A 20,602-nucleotide genomic window follows, 5' to 3' on the forward strand; every position below is an offset into this window, starting at 1 on the left:
GTCAGGTAGTAGCATAAGAACTCAAATGCTGAGAAGTACCATCCTTTTACAAAAGCAGACCAAGATAATTAAATTTGCCTTTTGGTAGGGCCTTGAAGCTGAACATCTTCCCCTCTGTTCTAGGGGAACATCTGAGTATAAGTTTACCTTTAGTCACGTAAATACCTGTTGCTACAGCATTTTGCAGAATCAAGTCCCATATACCTAATTTATTAGGCTACATTATTCCCAGAAAGGTCAGTTTTCTTCCAAGTACTTTGATTCATCAGATGAAGGATTTAAGAATTGAACATGCACAGGATTGTTCTTGCCATTTCACATGTTTATGTTTGGTTGTTCAGGGACAGGTTTGGGGTTTTTTTTGTATACAAGATGAGAGTTAATGCTGGTTTGGGCACTTGAATTCTTTACTTTTCCTCTGTGAAATGTTTTAAAACAATGTTTACCTCGAGTTTCCACTTATAGAAGTTACAAACGTCTTTTACAAAGCGATAGCCTTAAGGGAACAAGTAGTTGCTTGTCTACACAACAAATCAGTGCCTTTCCAAACATAAAAAACCCCCAGGAGCAGTCCCTTATGGTGTCTTATCAATTTCTCTCTCTTTTTACTTATATAGGGAAACATTTTAAAATGATGAAGGGCAGCATAACATAAATAAATGCTTCAAGAAGAGGAACAGCAATAGTAGTTCTTTGAGAAGTTCTAGTATTTGTGTTATTTTGAAGTTATTTTCTCACATATGAAAGGATTCAAACCATTAATACATGTTCATCGAGGTTTCAGAAGACCCCTAGAAGTTTAAACAAGTGCACTGAAAAAGTTTGTGTTTGTAAACATTTATTTTCTTGAACTGAAAAAGGCTTGCATCAGCACACATTGTACAGCCTTGCAAATTACACAAATTGAAAAAAGTTTGTTTCATTTATGTGCAATGAATCTTTAATGTCCAGTGAGCATCTGCAAATGATGAAAACTCAAACCATTAAAAAGGTTTCCAGCACTTATCAAACACAATTATCTTAGCGTGAAAAGGAAGAGAAAGAGATCCATACTGGTGGGAACACAATTAAAGTGCAAACATTTTGTCACTTGTGAAGATACATTTTAGTTTCTTCACACTTTTGCTAAAAAGAAGAAATATTAAAATGTGATTCTGTGAACATTCTTTGTAACCTATTCATATTCCCCTTTAAATAATTATTAAGCTTGTTGGATCAGAAGCAAATCCTTCAAGGGTACAACCTACTTGTGATTTCTTTTGACATTGCTTGAATGAATCGCAAAAGAAAATGACCATCTAAGGAGTTAGTTACTAAAATTTTTTTTTTTTTCTTAAAAAAAAAGAACAAAAAACCACAAGGGACAAAGAACAGGTTAACTTGAAGATTTGGGTTAGTTTGCTAGAAAATGAGTGTAATTCCTTGAAAATGGTTCTCTTTTCCCCTCCACCAATCCTTAGGTTCCTGCCTTGGAATGGACAGCTGTGTGCTGGCTGTGAAAAGGGATTATAAAATACAAATCTGAATATGTATTTTTATGAACGTTTGCTGTACAATAGAACTTTGGATCTGATACAAGAATTCAAAAATATAAAACAAAACTACTATAAAAGTAGGGGGCATTTAAACAGCATTCCGTGTAGAAAGCTGCCTGTCTCAAAGATGATTCCTTGCTATTGTTTGGGATTAATTCTGTAGTTTTTTTTCTTCATCTTGCTGGATCACTGGGTTATTTATTCTTCAATGGCTAACGTCATATGACAAAGCATCCCAGGAGTCTCTATGAAGAGAACAGAAACCCCATAACATCAAGCCAATCAAGGAGAGGAGGACATGGAAGTAGTAAAGGCTGAGTGTCCACTGATGTAACAGCTACTGAGAACTAGCCCTTTCCAGAACATGAAAGTCATAGTGCTTCTTGCTTGTTCTCAGCCTGAACTTGTTCACTGAGGTACTACTTTGTTTCTTCAATGCATTCTGAGCAGCTGACATTGTAGGGAACGTAGCTAGAACCGTGTAAGTGGAAGCCAAGTCACTAGGTTTGGATGGCTCAGTGTTCACGCTACTGTCTCCGCTGCCACAGTAACGATGCTGCTGCTGCTGTGTTTGTAGACACTGCGAATCCCTTAGCCACCGAATCTTGGCACCAACTTTTAAAAGTTCTCCAAATAGTTTTTCTGCTTCCATACGAGTTATGCCTTCTGGTAGTTCAGTAATTTCTAGAACTTTTCCCACAACTGAAACAAGAAAAACATTGAATCTGAATTGGTCATTGTACTTAATGATACAACAAACACAATGGAAAATGAGTTATTTCATACTTGTATCTCTCCAGTTGGCTGATACCAAATACACAGCAATTCCATTTCTGGTATTCTAGAGAGCCTTTTGCTTTCACATTTAGCACTGCTTACTGCTAAAAGCTTACAAATAAAAGCTAAAAATACAAAGAGGACCCTCAAAAGAGAGAGGGAAAAATAATAAAATAATCAACACCAAATTTTGCAGCAGGTTTGAAAACTCACTATAGCATCTCACTGGGTTTGCCTGTTAACTCTTCACACAGCACTGTGCTAAAAAACTAGTCTGCCTTCTCTTGTTAGAAAAAGCTGATTTATCTGTAACTTTCTGCAAAGAGTTGATAGTAGGTGACACTTGCAGAAAAATTCTAGTAAAGATATGAAGATAGATGATGTCATGTTTTATTTATATGACATCTTTACCAACTCCAAGGAGCTAATCCTGTAGATCTCCCAATACGTCCCCCAAATTCATGTGGTTATTTATATTAGAAAAAAAAAAAAGCACAAACTAATTGGTGGTTTATGGTTGATTTCACATTTCATACAAATAAAAGGAAACAGGGGTATGTATATTTAAGATAACAATATTTAATGTAACAATATAACAGAACTTACATCCAGTAAACTCACAAACTTGCTTTTCCTTTTAGTACTGTCCAATCCTGATCTTCTCTGGTCTTTTCTCCAGCCTTCAAAACTGCTTTCCTCATTTAACATCCCTCTTCCCCTCTCTCCAAATCAAGTCTTTCTCTCCATCCTTACATTTTCAATGTTTGCCATGTCTGTTTCTGTCCAATTACTCTTTATTCTGGCCCTTTTCTCACCTTTGCTTTTCTTGCTACACTCCCAGCCCATCATAATTCATTTTTCTGGAGGACTGTGTCAATCAGTAATTCTATACCTGGTTCTCCTGCACCAAGATCTGCTGAAGCAGCCTTCTTTGCTGGTTTCTTTCCCCTATTTCCATGTCTGTTTCCAGGTTGACACTGGAAAGATTGACAAAAGTTATTTACTTTAATGACAGTGCACCAGTATCTTAAAATTTCTAGGTTAGCTCAGTGAAAAGCAGTGCAGAGGAGCATCTGGAAAGTAATCTGCACTACTGTTGTACAGAACAGATTTTCATGTCCAATTTTAGTCTTGAAGTTTGGCAATCCTGCAGTCAGGCACATTCTATCCTTGGCTTCAGAAGAAAGGGACGAAATGATGAAAAAAAAAAAAAAAATCACCTTAAATCTCCTTGGAAGAACACCCCCCTCATTCCCCCCCATCACATCTTCTGACTGATCTCAGGTAGAACTGAGCAAGGTAGAGGTAGGGAGTCTGTGCGTCTGTCCCAAAAATTAAAGATATGGCAAAACTTTTTAGCTTTGCTAACACTAATATTTTGGGTTTGTTTTTCTTATAAGAAACAAACCCACTCTTTGTTTAGAAATACCCGCATGTATTTTCTATTTTTTTTTTAAGTTGTTATTTAAATAAAAGAAAGTCCTTTCAGCAAATGTTCTCTCTGTGGTTTTAGGAACTGCTGGCAAATTGATTAAAAAAAAAAAAAAAATCCATAATCTACATTGTGCCCAAAGCTAAGTTTCAGGAAAACATTTCTCATTTCTTCTTTTTTAATAAAACAATCAAGAACAATGGGAATTACCAACACAGAATAAAACTGTTATTGGAAAGCAAGCACCTTCCACTCAATTACTTTTCTAATGCAATAACATTTTCCTGTTCATGGTGGTTATAATGGTAGTCCTGAATTGTTTTTTTCAGTGTTGCCAGGAGATTGTTCTCTTTAATACCTGTTGGCTCGTTACTTGTCCACGTAATAAAGATGGTGGATTGTATTGCAGGGGTTGGCCAAGCAATGGGTATCTGGCATCTCCTTAAAGAGAAAGGTAATTAGAAGGATTTTTCTGTTATATGAAATCTTCCTCCAAGTTCCTCTTACTATGTATATCTTTCACAGAAGAGAAAGCAGAATAACGATGCACCAAATTAGTGTATTTGGCTAGGCGAACAAAGTAAGATTTGTTCACATACTGATCACAAGGTGAAAAGGTACAAGCTTTCTTGCATTTAAGAATTACAATGAAAAACACTAAACATTTTTTTTCATTGCAGTCTTATCTAACTCCTCTCATTTCAAAATGAGCTTAATAAGGCTAAAGCTCCTCTTGGTGTACTAATTTAATCATTTTCATGGTTATATCCCTGATTAGAGCCAGGTGCATCTTCACATTCTTATTTGCTCCAAGGATCCACAAAGACAATGAAATAAAAGTTTTTAGTAATCCCAGAAGATTAAGAAAGTTGAGAGGGATACTTTACAACAGGCAACCTGAAATTTTTACATTGGAATACAACACAATGACATAAAGATTACCATAGAATCGTCTAGGTTGGAAGGGACCTTTAACATCATCAAGTCCAACCATCAACCTAGCACTGCCAAAACCACCACTAAACCACGTCCCTCAGCACCACATCTACCCGTCTTTTAAATACCTCCAGGGATGGCAACTCCACCTCTGCCCTGGGCAGCCTGTTCCAATGCTTAACAACCCGTGAAAACTTCTGTGAAGAACTTTTTCCTAATATCCAATCTATACTTCCCCTGGTGCAACTTGAGGACATTTCCTCTTGTCCTATCACTGGTTACTAGTGAGAAGAGGCTGACCCCCACCTCTCTACAGCCTCTTTTCAGGAAACTGTAGAAAGCAATAAGGTCTCCCCTCAGCCTCCTTTTCTCCAGGCTAAACAACCAGAGTTCCCTCAGCTGCTCCGGACTTGTGCGCCGGACCCCTCATCAGCTTCGTTGCCCTTCTCTGGACACACTCCAGGACCTCAATTTCTTTCTTGTAGTGAGGGGCCCAAAACTGAACACAGTACTTGAGGTGGGGCCTCACCAGTGCCGAGTACAGGGGGATGATCACTTCCCTGAGGAAGTGATTATGCAGCATATAAGACAAAGACAGACAAGAAAATAAAGTCTTCTTTATCAATAGCGAAGACATACAGAATTTTCTGTAAGTTTTGCTTTAAAGCAACTCTTTCTGTAAAGCAGACCCATTAATTTTGAGTTTGGGAACTATAACAGGACAGCTTTGCTCACTGACAAAGTTAGTTGTTTTGGTTTTTTTTTTTTTTTTCATCATTTGGTTTTTAAACGTTATCAACTATCACATCTCAGTGAAAACTCGCTGTTTTCTGTTTTTTTTTGTTAACATGGCAGCAGAGGACTGAAATTCTTCAACAAGGAACGTCTTCTGTATTTGGGTGGGTACTATCTGAAATACTAACTGAAGTAGCAGCAGTATGAGCTAGAGGCTCTAGTCCCATCGTGCTAGTTTTTCTACAAAGGAATGAAGAATTCTTACTTAGGCAGTGGTTCGATTCAGTACATCATCAACTAATAAGCGAGTCTTGCAGAACATTAATCTCAGCATCACATTTCTGTATCCTTTCCCCCAAAAGATAATATGCCCACCTAATGTATTAAGATCAGCTAGCCCCACATTTATTTTATCTTTGTAGCTCTAAAATTATATCCTTTCTGACAGTGTATATCGAGGTTTTGATTTGCGTTTAAAACTTGAAGCTAAATTATATCAAACTTTTTATTAATATTTTCAATGCTGAAATGGGGAATTTCACATTTGAGAAGGCTAGTGGGTTATAGAATTGCTCACAACAAGAAAATTTTTGAGAGGCTTTTGAGAATATGGGGGATGGTATTAGAGAGATAAGGTGAAATTTTACATGATGTTTGAGTGGATAATTTTGATGATCCTGCTTCATTAGTATTGCCAACTGTATCCTGGGCTGCATCAAAAGAAGGGTGGCCAGCAGGTTGAGGGAGGTGAGACTGCACCTGGAGTACTGCATCCAGCTCTGGAGCCCTCCACATAAGAAGGACATGGACCTCTTGGAGCAGGTCCAGAGGAAGGCCATGAAGATGATCAGAGGGCTGGAGCACCTCTCCTATGAAGACAGGCTGAGACAGTTGGGGTTGTTCAGCCTGAAGAGAAGGCTCCGGGGAGACCTTATAGCAGCCTTCTAGTATCTGAAGGGCACCTACAAGAAAGCTGGAGAGGGTCTTTTTATAAGGGCATGTAGTGATTAAACAAGGGGGAATGGCTTCAAACTGGGAGAAGGTAGATTCAAATTAGATGTCAGGAATAAAGTCTTCACTATGAGGGTGGTGAGGCGCTGGAACAAGTTGCCCAAAGAAGCTGTGGATGCCCCATCCCTGGAGGTGTTCGAGGCCTGGTCTGGTGGGAGGTGTCCCTGCCCATGGCAGGGGGGGTGGAACTCGATGGTGTTTAAGGTCCCTTCCAACCCATACCATTCTATGATATGATATTCTATGGTATTACTACCAAAGTGAGCTACAGTTCATCAGAAAATCCTCCTATAACTTGTATTTTAGAACATTCAAATAGAAAACATACAGAAATTGTAGTTAACTAAAAGTATACCTTGTCCAGGAACAAAAGGTCTAGAAAACTGGGACACAATAGAAAGAGGTGTTAATGTGGGACGGATGTTCTTCATGTTTGATAGCTGAGCTGGTGCTGGTGATTGGGCCGGTGAGGTGACAGGACTACCTAGTTGAGGACTATGCTGCAACTGGAATAAACAAGTAGTTAGTGTTTTAAAAAGTCCCTAGTGAACAAGCCAGACAACAACTACAGCATTCAAAGACCTAAGTAAAATTAACAGAGCTATATTAAGTATTATCAGATTTTTATTTCCCAAAAAGAACTTTTGAAAAAAGTGCAAAGATGTAATTTATGCAAATTTCAAGTTATCCTGGAAAACAAAACAAAAGCCTCATACCTGTGCAGCACTGTCTAAAGTGCTAAGTTCTGTGGACTTCTGCCCCCTTTGATGATCACAGTAGTATTTATTCTGTTTCCACTGTGGAGGTGAATGGTTCCGAGGCTGAGGATTGTTAGGTATATTTAGCTGCATCATTACTACTCCTCCACCTGGTGGTGGTGCTACTGCTACAAGACAAGAAATCAGTAGGGTACACTTAGTTCATCACACATTTCAATTTTCATTTTAGCAGAAGAGATGTGAATTTAAAAAAAAAAGGGGGGGGGGGATAACAAGGAATGTTTTGCTAAATAAGCTGCTGAATTCTAGAAAACTAGAGCAGTATCTTCTGTACCATTATATTTCCACTATCAGCTAAATCTGCAATAGTTAACTAGTAGAGAGGGCTTCCCAGAACTAGAAGAGATAGTGAAACCACTTAAACGCATTACTGAAAATATTTTTGAAAGAAATCATTCTATTTAATAGTAATTGAAAGTATTTGACATTCACTGTAGCTACTGTCAGAGCAACATGTTGAAGAACATGTGGTATTAAACAAACATGCTTTATTTAAAAATAGAAGCTACCTAATTAGTTTTATATGATATACAGCAATAGAGACTCAAAGTGTTTTCTCTGATATGATGGCATACTTTGGAAAGACCTGGAATCAATCTTTATTTGGAGGCAGAATTATCCTCATTTACAAGTTCTATATAGGAATGTTTTTCTGGGCAGAGACTGCAAATTGATCCCCACATCCTGTACCACTTAACTACTGTGGTAGCTACAGAAATGCCAGTCAGGGGAGAACAGCTAAACAGCCAGCACTGTTCCGTAAGGTTCCACATGAGGACTTGTGATGAGAGGCTGCCAAGAGAGAAGCTGTCTTCCCCCTCTGACCTAGCTCTGTCCCAGGTAATTTATATAACATCCTGTTTACTTGTAAATGGTTGTTTGCAATTTCCTTCTCTACCCACTGTTCACAGTATTTCTCAGAAAACACGATTAAAACACATGGTGTACACATCATTTAATCATCCACCTTTAAAGAGGGAGTCTACAATCTTCTTAATTTGCTACCTACGTCATAGCATCAGTTAGGAGCAGTCAAATACAGAGTATGAAATGCATTTGTCTCATTTTTTAAAACAGGCTATTGTTTTCACTACCCCTGGGCTCCACAAATAGAGACTCCTTCAAAAAGCAAACCAAACAATGTAGAATAATGAACTTGTAATACTAAAACTATATTAGCTTTTGTAACTTCTATTCTGAAATATTTACTATATTGATATTTATAAAAATAAATTAAATAATATTAGTAATGTTTCCACATCCATTCTTTTTAATGGCAAAAAGTTCTACCCATGTGTTACAGATTGAAATGGAAGCATCAGATATCTAGCCAACTGTAGCAGAGGTTATAAGTTTAAGAGTCCCCGCTCTGTCCCTGTAAGACCCACACTGTGAATATTTCTATTTTGTAGCACAGCAAAATAAAAATATAACTCTGTTTATGGAGATCTACTACAAATCATAATAATATATAACACAACAGTTTCCAAGTGATAAAGCCGTAAACTTATATGTAAACGTGAGATGTACCAAACATCTGTATACACTACATTTTAGACAAGAAAATTGGATTCATGTTAATATTTTATGCATATATCCATAAATATTATAAATGATACTTATTTACATCTTACTGTTTTATAATATTATAGTATGTTGTTCTGCAGCACTCTAGCATACTCTTTTATTATTTATCTGTTCTGTGAGAACTGAAGCATCCAACAAAAACGCGCTTGTCCTTTGAAACCATTTAAGCACCATTTCTAAAAGTGTCACAACCAGAAAATACTATTTTAACTGCTAAAGAAAACTTTGTACATCCAGAAAAATTTGTTCTTTCTACTACTTCAGTTCCACAGCATTTCAGTAAATGAAAATCAATGGAATTCTTTTCCTAAACAAGCATCCTGACAAAAATGAAGTGCCATGGAACACATGCGTCAGTTTGGAGACACTTGTATCACCCGTCAAAACCCATGAGAAGGGAACCCAGAAAAAGTCCTTGAAAAAGCTTCCCAGATTTACGGTCTGGTCCTCTGTACCTTTTTCAAATGAAAAGAAACACAACTCTGCTGCTTGTCGGCGTATGTCCTCATCACCCTTGCCTCAGTGGCCTCGATTCATCTTCTCGATATCACTTAGTGAAAAGCATGCTTTTCATTATTGTCTCAAAATTTGTTCTCCCCATGTCAGAGGGCTTCTCCCTTCCCCAAACTTCTTAAAATTGCAGTTTAACTGGTTTGAACCAGGCCTTCAAAATGGCATAAAACCAGCACTTCCAGGATAGATTAGGAGGGCAGAAAAAACAAGTGTGAGACCGATTTCAGACATCCTGATATGAGTCCTCCAGAATTAAGGCCAAACTCAAAGCAAAATCGAAACAAAGCCAAACCTGCCCCTGAACTATAATACACTGTTGATTCAGCTATCATGCCACATAACTACATGTTATCTATTTACTAATAAACAGGCTCTAAAAATATCTTAAAAGATTAATGTTTGTAAGAAACACCACACTTATAGTGGAATGTAGGTCATTGACCTAGGGTTGTTTAATCTATTGCTTGCTTGCTTGCAAAATACTGAGATAGCAGTGTTTGAGATTACCCCTTTTCGGCCAACCAAACCTCTAATGTATCAAATTCCCTATTGGTAAAATAAAGACAGTACTGCTATAATCACGGGATTGTTCTATAACCTCTTGTTTGGAGGCTAACCCTAGTGCTCTTAATTTCCTGACCAATCCATCAATTTTATGGTTGGAAATTCAGAGTTTTTAAGTGTTTGGATATTAACATTTAGAGACATTTAATGGATATGACAAGCTTTATGTCACCACTGCTTTCACACACCATTGAGGCTGCTATTTATACACCTTCTAAAAATTATCCAAATGCTTTGTAGATCAAAACATTCCAAACCCGATTTAAGTGCTTCTGCTAAAGTGAAACATGTGCTGAAGGCTGCCTCCAGGCTGCCCCCATGAAGCCGGCCATTGTTTCACTCAAGTTCCAAGTTGTCATTTTGAAAGTTACAATAATAGCAATTCAGATGAAGAATAATAAAAAAAATAATAAATGTTTGCAGCGATGGCACTCAAGTTGCAGTTGTTCTAGCAGTTAGCCATGAAATCAGTCTGATAATTTACAACATGTTTCTAGACAGAATGGCTCAGATGAAAGTCCCAATAAAATATACCTTTAATTGGCTGCATGATGGAAAGACCAGTGGGCGAACTTTTACATGATGAGGGTGGAGACACTATGCTGTAGTGCACAATGGAAGCAGCCTGTTGTGGCTTTGACTTTGATGATGGTGGCAATAATGTAGGAGGTGATGGCTTCTGACTTGAATGGTTGGTATAAACTATGAAAGTAAAAACAGTAAATAAGGCTACCATAAAAACAAAACCAAAGCACCCCACACAGCTTTGGAGTATTAACCCAGAAAGCTTACAGTTTTCACCGTCTTCTCAGGAACTCTAAAGAAATCACTACTCCATTAAGTGAAATCTAGAATGCTTCTTGAGTAGAAAAGCCAAGTACATTCCTTCCAAAATGTACCTTGCTTGTTCTATCAAATGTAACCCCAAATCACAAAATTTTCAGACTCGTGTAGCTATTCAGGAAAAGACGAAAGTCATTCTGCTGACAACAGCTAGTTCTCAAGTCTGTCTCAACTCACAAACAGACATGCAAGGCATTACAATATACGTTACTGAATTCTAAGAAAGTAACTTTAGAGCTTCCAATGATAAACAAATGGAGATGTTGAGTTAACCTGCCTCCAATATAACTTCAAAAATGGGACACAGAAGGAAATATAATGCAGTAGTTATTTCTAAATCAAACCCATAATAGCAAATATCCAATCACCCAGCATATTAACAGCAGGTCTTTCAATAAAAACTTTATTCCCCCAACCTGCACACTGCTGTCCTTGAAGCTGCTGTGAGTTGCATGGTGATGATGTTCTAGGAAACTGTATCTGCTCTGATCCAGGATGCTGCAAATATCCTACTGATGAACTGTAATAATAATAAAAAAAGAATGTGACTAAGGCATTTATGCTAGACTCATTTATTTAATCACGACTGCTGCATTTGCTGTCTACACATACTGCAAATCACTGAGATTTTGTTAATTTTTAAAATCAATAGTATTCCCACCTCCCCCTGAATCTACTCATTCTTCAGAAGACTGAAGTTTCACATCTGTTCCTTGGCAAAAACTTATGCCCCGCAAACATTAAGAAGCTGTACTAATTCACCTGTTTCAATACACTATTTTTGTGTCGAGTGCTGTATTTGTATAGAGACATGTAGAATAATACAGAGAAAATTTGTTGTCTTGGCCAGTGAACCAGAATTAGGTCTCAGTTAAGCGATCACCACAGAACCTGCCACGAGGATTTCAGATGCAGTCCCTCAGCTGAGCCAGCTTCTTCAGCACCCCAAACAAGCACACCTCTGCTTCAGTGTAAAGTAACACAGCTTAAAGAGATGATTGCCTTTCCGTGGCTTTACCAAATAGGGTGTGGGAAAAGAAAGATGACTCAAGGAGATAAACAACCTTTCATTTATTTTTAATATGTAGGAAAAAGATAACTTTAAAAGTTTATTTACGCTAGGTATTTTTCAGGGCATTCAGGGGAAAAAACAGGTAACAGACATAGGCAAATTCTATCATACCACTAACTGATCATAGCCAGAACATCAGGTTGGCGGACCATAATCAGAATGGTGCCTACAGAATTCTGTACTTCATTTCCATACTAACAGATAAAGTAAACATTCTGAAGGAATGAGAGAAAATACTTTATTCAGATTGTGGAAAAAAGTAGGTGTAATCCTGCTGGACTTAACATTTTTACCTATGTTGTCACAAGAAGTTTATGAAATTTTAATTTAAAGATTCCCTTCCATTAAAGCAGACAAAACGCAGTGAAAACTAAAACAGATGGGTTTGTATCTGCATGGGATGTTTGCTCTCACACAGCTTCTCATCTATCTACTGATTATAGTTTTCAATAGTGACCTGTAGGTTTGAGACTACTCGGTTCTTGCAGAACACCACTCTGCTTTCCTTGTCAAAGTGCTGCAACATAACTATTTTGATAACAGCAAGACACTGTCATAAGTTGCTAGTTTGCTCTGAATTCTTCCCTGTTCAAAAGAGAGGGACATTCTAAATGACACAAAAGATCAAGCAACAGAACTTCAAAAAAGTTTGGGATTATGTCTACCTATGACTTCATTGAACCTCAAATGTAACTACAAAAGAAAAGGATAAAAGGAACCTTCAGATACAAAGAACAAGAATTCAGATTTAAGTAGATGAAGTCATGCAGCAATGGAACAAATACTATTTAAGTCTTTGCACTCACTGAAGGATGAAGCAAGCTTCATACTGTTGCTGCTTGTTTAAAAGCTGTAAGCAAGGTATTTTTAAATGATGCACATTTGTAAGTTCAAAAAGCTAGAGAAAGAAAAATTTGTAACAAGGATTAATCCTAATGAATTCTTTTAGATATCTGCCTATCTGTTCTCTCACTAATACTCTAATTGAGTTGGGGACGCATCTGTAGACACAGGGAGGGAGGGCTGTACATGTAGACCAATTTGCTGTTACCACAGTTGGTAAAGAATAAGTTATTTATCAAACAAAAGCCAAGCATAAGAAACAAGTTCCTACACTTGTTTCACAGCCAGCTTTGTGCCAGCAGGCCTCATTAGCAACATGAACAAAGTAAGCTAAGCTCCTCCCAGACAAAGCTCCAAAAAGGAAAAAAGTCAGTCTTTTCCTGGGATTCAAATTCTCTTTTCCCTACACCTTACTGAAGTAGTATCTTTGACAAAACCAGTGAATATGGATAGTCATCTTAAATGTTACTTGTTACTGCAAAAAGGCATTGCTACTGAACACACTGGTGTTTCATGTATAAGAAAAGGAATGCAGAAAACGTAAGATGTGGAACTGTAGTAAAATATCGCTGAAAGTGATATGGGAACAATGTTTCCCAGTCTAATAAGTATGTCCCAATTAAAGCAGTATTGGTTGGTTTAGTTAATTGCATAAGAGCCAAAATAAATAGATAAAGTGTCTGTAAGTTTGCCTTTGAAACACATTTTAATATATGCAATACTACAGCAGATCCTGTCAGTTAATACAAGGCAATTCAGCCTAGCCGCGGTGAAATCAAATAACTGAGTTAAACTCACCTTAAATTATTCTGTTGACCTGATGGAATGACACTGTAGTAAACTGGCATTCCTGTTGTGGGCAATCCTTGATTCGACTGACTGGGAATTATAACAGGCTGTTGATATGTCTGCTGGGGCACTGCTTGCGAACCTTGAGGCACCGAAACCTAAAATAGAGAACACATTAAGATTTTCTTTCACAGACGGTGTTTCTTTCTGCCTCTTTGCCATCACCTACTTTATACAAGAATTTTTTAAGAAAGATCTGCTGCAGTTCTCTAAATCCAGAAGACTAGTGGTAATAGTAGTTGAAATAACAGGGCTTTATTAAAAAAAACCCAACTTTTTATCTTTTTCCCCCCAAATGGAAGTGTTGGTTCCAAGGGACTCCATCAATTAACAAAAGAGATTTTCTCCACAATAGAAAGTGGGGTGATGGGGAGGGAAAACTTACAAGCTTTTTCTTCCCCAGCTGAATCGCAATTAACACAAATAACAGTATTTGGCTTTCAACAGGACTAGAACTTGTGCACTTGTAGCAGATTTTCCTCTCGCTTCAATTGTGGGGCTTTTTTTTTTTTTTTCCCCTCTTTGTTTTTTAATGTCCCCAGAGTCACCTTAAACACCTGCTTGCAGCTTTCTACCATTTACAAAGCAATGTACTTGGAAAAAAAATATATTAAAAAAAAAATCAAACAAACACCCAGAAGAGAGATTGGAAAGTTATGAATGAATTACCCACCTGATAAGATGGCACTGAAGGGTATGGAACAATCACACCTTGAATTTGATTCCCAACGTTGTTGTGTTGGCCACTGACTAGATTTTGATTCTGAGACTGCTGAACTCCAACTAAACCCTGGTAGTTTTGCTGCTGGTTAGGCAAAACCTGGTAACCTGAAATTATAAATTTAAATCTTATTTGGAAATAATGAACGTATTTTAGACACAGTTGCCTGTGTGAAAATATATGTGTAGCATTTTCCAATGGCTTTTTAAATCTGGAAACTTGATACAAGTTGAACTTATCATGCATATAGAAAGAAGCCAACATTAAAATTAACAGATTTATTCGTTTGGATCCAGCATGAAATACTATACATACTATTTGCAATGCTGCTGTCACATGCTTGCAGTATTTATTTACACGCTAAGTGAGATACATGCATTAACACCTTGATTTGACTTGATTTGATAGGTGAAAGCTGAAAGCATTTGAACAAAGCATGCTAGATAATATAAAAAACAATTAATTGTCTATTATTATGAACAAGGTACTTTAGAAGTTCTAGTTATGTTACATTCTACTAGTACCTCAGGTGCCCTACAGATGAGAACATCTTGACTATGATTTAAAACTGAGTCACACCTCAAGAAAATTTGTGTAAGGCACATGTGCAAGTCTTTTTAAAAAGGCCGATTCCTACTGAAATCTGTAATGCTTAAAACAACTTGGAACTGAGAAAAATCTTCCAGGCAAAAGCCATGTTCATATACAGTTGGGGGGGAGGGGGGGAATTTTAGTTTTCACCCCTCTACAGTGCCTCTACAACAATTTATTTTTGCTTAAAATGGTATCCTCCACTATCCTTCAAAAAATGGCCTAAAACACCCTCAAACTCCCAAAAACCAAAAGTCAACAAAACCCCAAGCACGAGCGCCAAACAGGAAATCTGTGTATTTATTAAGTCCAACCTTAACTCCCACTTTTTTTTTTTTAAGCATGTAGTAGATAGCTGCTACCATGATCAAAATACATGCAGAACAAAAGTAAAGTTCTTATTGTCATATTCTAATATACAGGTATACTTACCACATCAGCAAAACCCCATAGCTATCAGTGTTTCTGAGACAAAGCCAGTTATCGCTCCAGAATAACAAAACTGGGCTTGTCAAGACGCACTGACGGCAAGACAAGTCTGTATTTAACTTGGACACATTCACATTGTACTGACTGTAACATTCCCCATGCTCCCTACCTTGGTATGGAACTATAATAAAGCAAATATAGCTGCAAAAACTCACTTGGATTTTTCTTTAAACGGTGTTAAAAAAATTGCATGGCCTATTTTGAAAATTACTAGTCAGTTAACACAAAAGACTTTTTTTTTGTAAACAAAACCCACCAATGTTCATTGATTACAGACATACAGGGTACAATGAACATCGTGAATGAACAGTCTCAGCTGGCTGTGTCTATACAAATTGCAACAATGAAGACTAAAAAAAGAGTCTTAATATAATCAAATATTGCTTCAGAAAACTAATGGGAAGAAGATTCAGTTTGTTAAAACCAAGAGAGTTATTCATTAGAAACACACACCACACTATAAATATTTTCAGAGTACCGTACAAAACTTCAGAACAATGCACGCTTGAATTAGGATTAGTAATTAGCATTTTTAATAACACTTAAGTTTGGACTGTGCACGAAAATCCACCTCATATCTGTAATAAAATGCTTAATTGTACTTTGTTACAAAATGAACTATGGCACCTAAAAAGCAGCAGAATGTGAAGTTGCAGTGTATGACATACAATCAATACATCTGCAGCCTAAACCCCTCATTTCCCAGAAACTGCAATGTAGCTGTGCATATTTTTCAGCTTTTTTCTGGCATTTCGAGAGACAGACACGATCAATTTTGCAAGCAGAGAGAACTGGAACAATATGAATTGACTGCCAAGAAGGTTCCCCACAGCGTTCCAAAGAATGCTCTATTTTTAGCTTCACAATTTCACCTCTGCATAGAGAGTGGTGTGACAGAAATGCAGCACTCAGCAGAAAACCCACACCTGCCATAGCAGAATGTCTCATTACACAGAAATACTCTGAAACAGTAGATAAAAAAAGAAGCAGGTTTCTTAATATTTACATAATTAATAAGAAATCACTGTTAATACAAGAAAAGTTAACTTACATAATATAGAAATACATTTTCTGAATAACATGAGTGAGAAACAGCGTTTATTCAAGAACAGAAGAGCAAGTACGATCACTTAACAATCTATGAGCATAGCTTGGTGACAACTGTCACAACTACAACTATTCTTACAACTCTAATAGTTTCATCACTGGCTTGTGAAGTAGAAGCTAGTTGAACTTCAGCTGATGTTCCTACAGTAATTGTAGTTCAGAAAAGATTTTTTATTCAACCTGTGGTTAGGTCTCATGGTACCTGAGCCTCATTATCATGGCAATCAGAAATGCCTTTTTCTTAAAGAGAGTTTTCTTCTCCCAACATCTTTTTGGACAACCAAAAAAAGCATTTTTATTAAGTGACACCCCACCCCCCAAATACTTCACCTAAAAAGGAAGCCAGGAAGCAGCTGAAAAAGAGACCGGTTCACTGTGAGAAACGTAAACCTCTCAGACAGTGTTACGGCCCCGAATCCAACAGCTCATAATAGTCAGGCCACTCCATAATATTAAACCAAAAGTGGCTTCGGTTGCCATGCTCTCTGCAGCTGTCATCTTTCATCTAAATTTGCGTTTGGAAAGTTATTTCATAGTTAGCAACCACTTTGTAAGACAAATAAACCCCACAGCTTTTACATAATGCAAGATTTGTTAATTCTCATTTTTGACCAGACACGTTGCTCTATTAGCCAAGTAACACGCTGCCTTTTGTCTCAAAACCAGCCGTAACTAATAAGCATCAGCCAGTTTGGATATAGCTTTGTGTCAACTTCATACAAATATGTAAGGTTTAAAATAAATCTACAAGAAAGACAATTTCAAAATACACCATCTCATGAGCAGTTTACAGAACAGAAAACATGATGTGGAACCTTCCATCTCTAGAATGCTGATTCAAATTTGCCTATAAAGCAGTAAATGAGAGGCAGCAATGGCTAGGTAGCAATCTGGAGATTTTGAGTTAAACACTAAATATGCAGTCACTGGTAAAATACTTCTCACTACCATTAGTGCTAGTAAACACCAAGTAACCAAACAGGATTGAATGGAATTATTGGCTGGACCACCCCTTCACCACTTAAACATGATCCCTTGGTGTCAGGGTTACAGGTACATTGTCAAAGCAGTAAAGTAGCTGTCTGCAGAGCTTGCTTATTTTATTTCGTCTAGGACACAGAGGGAGATTTTAGCTGCTGATGCTTTTCACCTTGTCCACATTACAGGCAGTGAAATGCAGTTAACACTTAACTAAAAACATACAAGAAGAAAACTTATCCTGATAGCAACCAGTTCCTTCCATTTGCATCTGGGTGCTGATGCACCATCACCCTATGCTTTCACATTCTGATTGTTTTGTTTAGCTACATATATACACTGGGCTCTCTCCAATCTAGAGTGTGTGTGCTATTCACAGGGTGTCCCCATAAATGGGGAAGTAACCCCAGCTGAGCCTCACGCTTAGTGCTATTAAGCAGTGTAGGTATTACAAATTCTGAGGAAGGAAAGCAGGTTGTCTAATACAGTTGGATAACACCAATGGATAAAACAAGTTGCAAAAATAAGTAATTTGTTTTCCTTTGAAAAAATATCAATATACTTTCACTTCTGAAGAGTGAAAAGTGGTGATCTCTTTTGCAGTAAGCAGGTACTAACAATCTTTTAAAATGGTCTGACAACCCTACCATAAGTGGGCATCACATCTTGATGATTCTGCAATGAAATAATCCCGTGTAAATTTGTCAACTGAACCCTGAATAACAACTTCAAGTGTTGCTGCTGTTGGATCACTTCCTAGAAAAACTGCAGAAGAGGAAGCCATCCCTCTTACAGGCTGCTTCATAGAACAGCTATAAAGAAATCCAGTTAATATTTGTAAAAGCTGTTCTTTCATCCTATCTCTGTAGAGCAACACAGTCAGGGGTGGGGGGAGGAATTAAAAAACCCTTCTTCCTGGAGGAAACTCAAAAGGACACTAAGTCTAACACATTTAACTAAGACATGGTAGAACAGTCTGATTTTTAAAGATCTCTGCCTCCAAACATCACTAGTTACTTCTGAAAGTTTTGACTGCGAGTCTAGATATTACTCAGAAGTAAATTTGTTTCAGAAATGCAAACCTTACCGAAGAAGTCATAATTATATTTTTAAGTATCAGAATAACAGTAGCTACAGTTACAATTTTTTAAGGAAAAGAGACAATCGGAAAGAAAGGAGACACAAATACAGCTTGATAACATTCATAGAAAGGTAACTCAGAAACAGTTAAAAGTACCAAAAACAGGAGAAGAAAACTATTTTCAACCACTTAAGTGTAGTCTATTCAATACCCAAATACCTTTAACCATAGGACAAAGACAAATTAAAACAGTATCACCAGTATCTGAGCATAGCAATCTCTTCATGCCACAACATCTAAAGTTAGTATCTTTTGTTTAGAACTTTTCAGTCAAGGTACATCTCTGATATTTAACATCCTTTAAAGGTACTAATTCATCTTACTTTGTAAGTTACTAACTTTTTAGAAACTTACAAAGTTACAAGTTTTTTTAATTATTCAGTTTTAATCTTAAAAAAAAAATCCTATAATTAAAAGTTACAGCATAAGCCACTCATAGTAATGGCTCGAATAAGTTTCATGAACAACTGACTCAAATTTTTCGACCTTATGTTAGTGACACTTTGTTTCCCATATTTGAACTTCTACTTCATTTGAAATTTTACAGCTAAGTTAGTTTAAAAACCAAACCCAGGAGAAAACACACACGAAATGTTTTAATGAAGTGCTGAAAGAGTTCAACAAACCTGTCTGCTGTCCAGGCTGTGCCAATGGTTGGTTTTGCTGTGTGTTGTAATGGACAGACATGGGTCGATATTGTTGACTGGAGTGCGGATACTGATTGGGGGTACAGTAACAAGCTGGCATCTGAAAACAAACAACAATTAACGAGATTCACTATCTGCAAGGTTATAGAAGGCAAACATCTAAATGCAAAACCATTCACATGAAAAAAGAAAGATGCAAAGCTTCTTAAAAGGTTCAACTAATGTTAAATAGTTTAGCAATTAAAAAAAAATACTTATACTACATAAATTCCCTCTTTAACAGCCAGTTTAATCTACTTTCACTCTATAAGTAACAATTCCCAGCTTCCCTGAAGAAACATCTGAGACCCTAGACAACTGCAGAACATGAGTGCTACCAGCTACAGCTAAATAGGAAAACCTGGGTGATTGTAGGTGACCCTGCTGTAGGTGACCCTGCTCTGTCGGGGGGGTTGGACTAGATGATCTCCAAAGGTCCCTTCCAACCCTGACCATTCTGTGATTCTGCCCCTACCATATAAAAAGCTCATTAATAGAAAAGCATGATCAGTTTTTAAATACAATTTTGGGAGGATGAAATTGGAGCCATTCTACCTGTGCCACAGGTTGCTGCATGTATCCCTGCTGCTGCAGTACTTGCTGGTTGATAGGGTGGCTAGATGTCGAGTAGCCTGGAGCAGAAACTGGTTGGCCAGAGGGTGGTGGAGGTGGAGCAGCTGCGATGATATAGCTGGACTGCTGCGGGGGCTGGAGGACTACAGTGGACTGAAACATAGCAGTATGAGGTTCAGCTGCATCAGCAGGTGGCTGGCGGGCAAGGCTCATATGGCTAAATTGTGATCCTAGGTTGTCTTGCTGTAATAGTGGGGGGGAAAAAAAAAAAAAAAAGGAAAAGTTACATTCACAAATGTACGTTCAAGGAACAAAAAGTATCAAATAGCCAAATATCTCAGTAAGTGTCAGATATGCATGTCTTAAATTACTGTGCATTAGCAACATCAGCCAAAGAACAACGGGAAAGAACAAGATGGAACACAGTACTCAATTATCTTCAGGCCTGACAGCAGGAGAGAACATCCAGAGACTTCACTCATTTCACCGGAAATATTTGATTTTTGCATTACATCTGCCTCTATTTACTTCTTGTAAGAATTCAATTATCAAAAAAAGTCAGAATTTGTGTCACTAACATTTTCTGATGGGACTCCAAAACTTCAGTGAAAACATCTAACCCCAGTTAAAATGGCAGAAGGCATTACTATTGCTAAAGTAATTTTTGGTCTTAAGAGCTTAAGTTAATGAGGCTCTAATCCTGAATAACAAGGTACATTCCTCTAACTTGGTATTATACTACACGCAAGGATTTCTTTTTTTTGCCTGAAATCAAGTAACAGCTGCAAGAAATGTATTCTAGTGGTTACCTATTATCTGTATTTTATTACATCTGAAAGT

General features: G+C 37.4%; 1 protein-coding gene across 5 annotated transcripts in view; it reads right to left on the reverse strand.

The window, feature by feature from the left end:
* Nucleotides 1–740: 740 nt before the first annotated feature.
* R3HDM1 (R3H domain containing 1) overlaps nucleotides 741–20,602 on the reverse strand; it is a 54,744-nt gene continuing 34,882 nt past the window's right edge. For 2 of the 5 annotated variants that reach the window (XM_082483160.1, XM_082483159.1), the window contains exons 15-25: nucleotides 19,745–20,005; nucleotides 19,130–19,250; nucleotides 14,150–14,304; nucleotides 13,426–13,574; nucleotides 11,129–11,232; nucleotides 10,404–10,571; nucleotides 7,143–7,312; nucleotides 6,782–6,932; nucleotides 4,103–4,185; nucleotides 3,205–3,289; nucleotides 741–2,237 (exon numbers count right to left, since the gene is read on the reverse strand). In XM_082483160.1, coding sequence (XP_082339286.1) covers nucleotides 1,873–2,237; nucleotides 3,205–3,289; nucleotides 4,103–4,185; nucleotides 6,782–6,932; nucleotides 7,143–7,312; nucleotides 10,404–10,571; nucleotides 11,129–11,232; nucleotides 13,426–13,574; nucleotides 14,150–14,304; nucleotides 19,130–19,250; nucleotides 19,745–20,005 — 1,812 coding nt within the window. In that variant the 3' untranslated portion in view covers nucleotides 741–1,872. The remainder of the gene's footprint in view (nucleotides 2,238–3,204; nucleotides 3,290–4,102; nucleotides 4,186–6,781; nucleotides 6,933–7,142; nucleotides 7,313–10,403; nucleotides 10,572–11,128; nucleotides 11,233–13,425; nucleotides 13,575–14,149; nucleotides 14,305–19,129; nucleotides 19,251–19,744; nucleotides 20,006–20,602) is intronic. The other 3 variants (XM_082483161.1, XM_082483162.1, XR_014269199.1) reach the window with 3 other exon arrangements.

This window comes from Vanellus vanellus, assembly GCF_965231255.1.
Source record: "Vanellus vanellus genome assembly, chromosome: 5".
NCBI classification, from domain to species: domain Eukaryota; kingdom Metazoa; phylum Chordata; class Aves; order Charadriiformes; family Charadriidae; genus Vanellus; species Vanellus vanellus.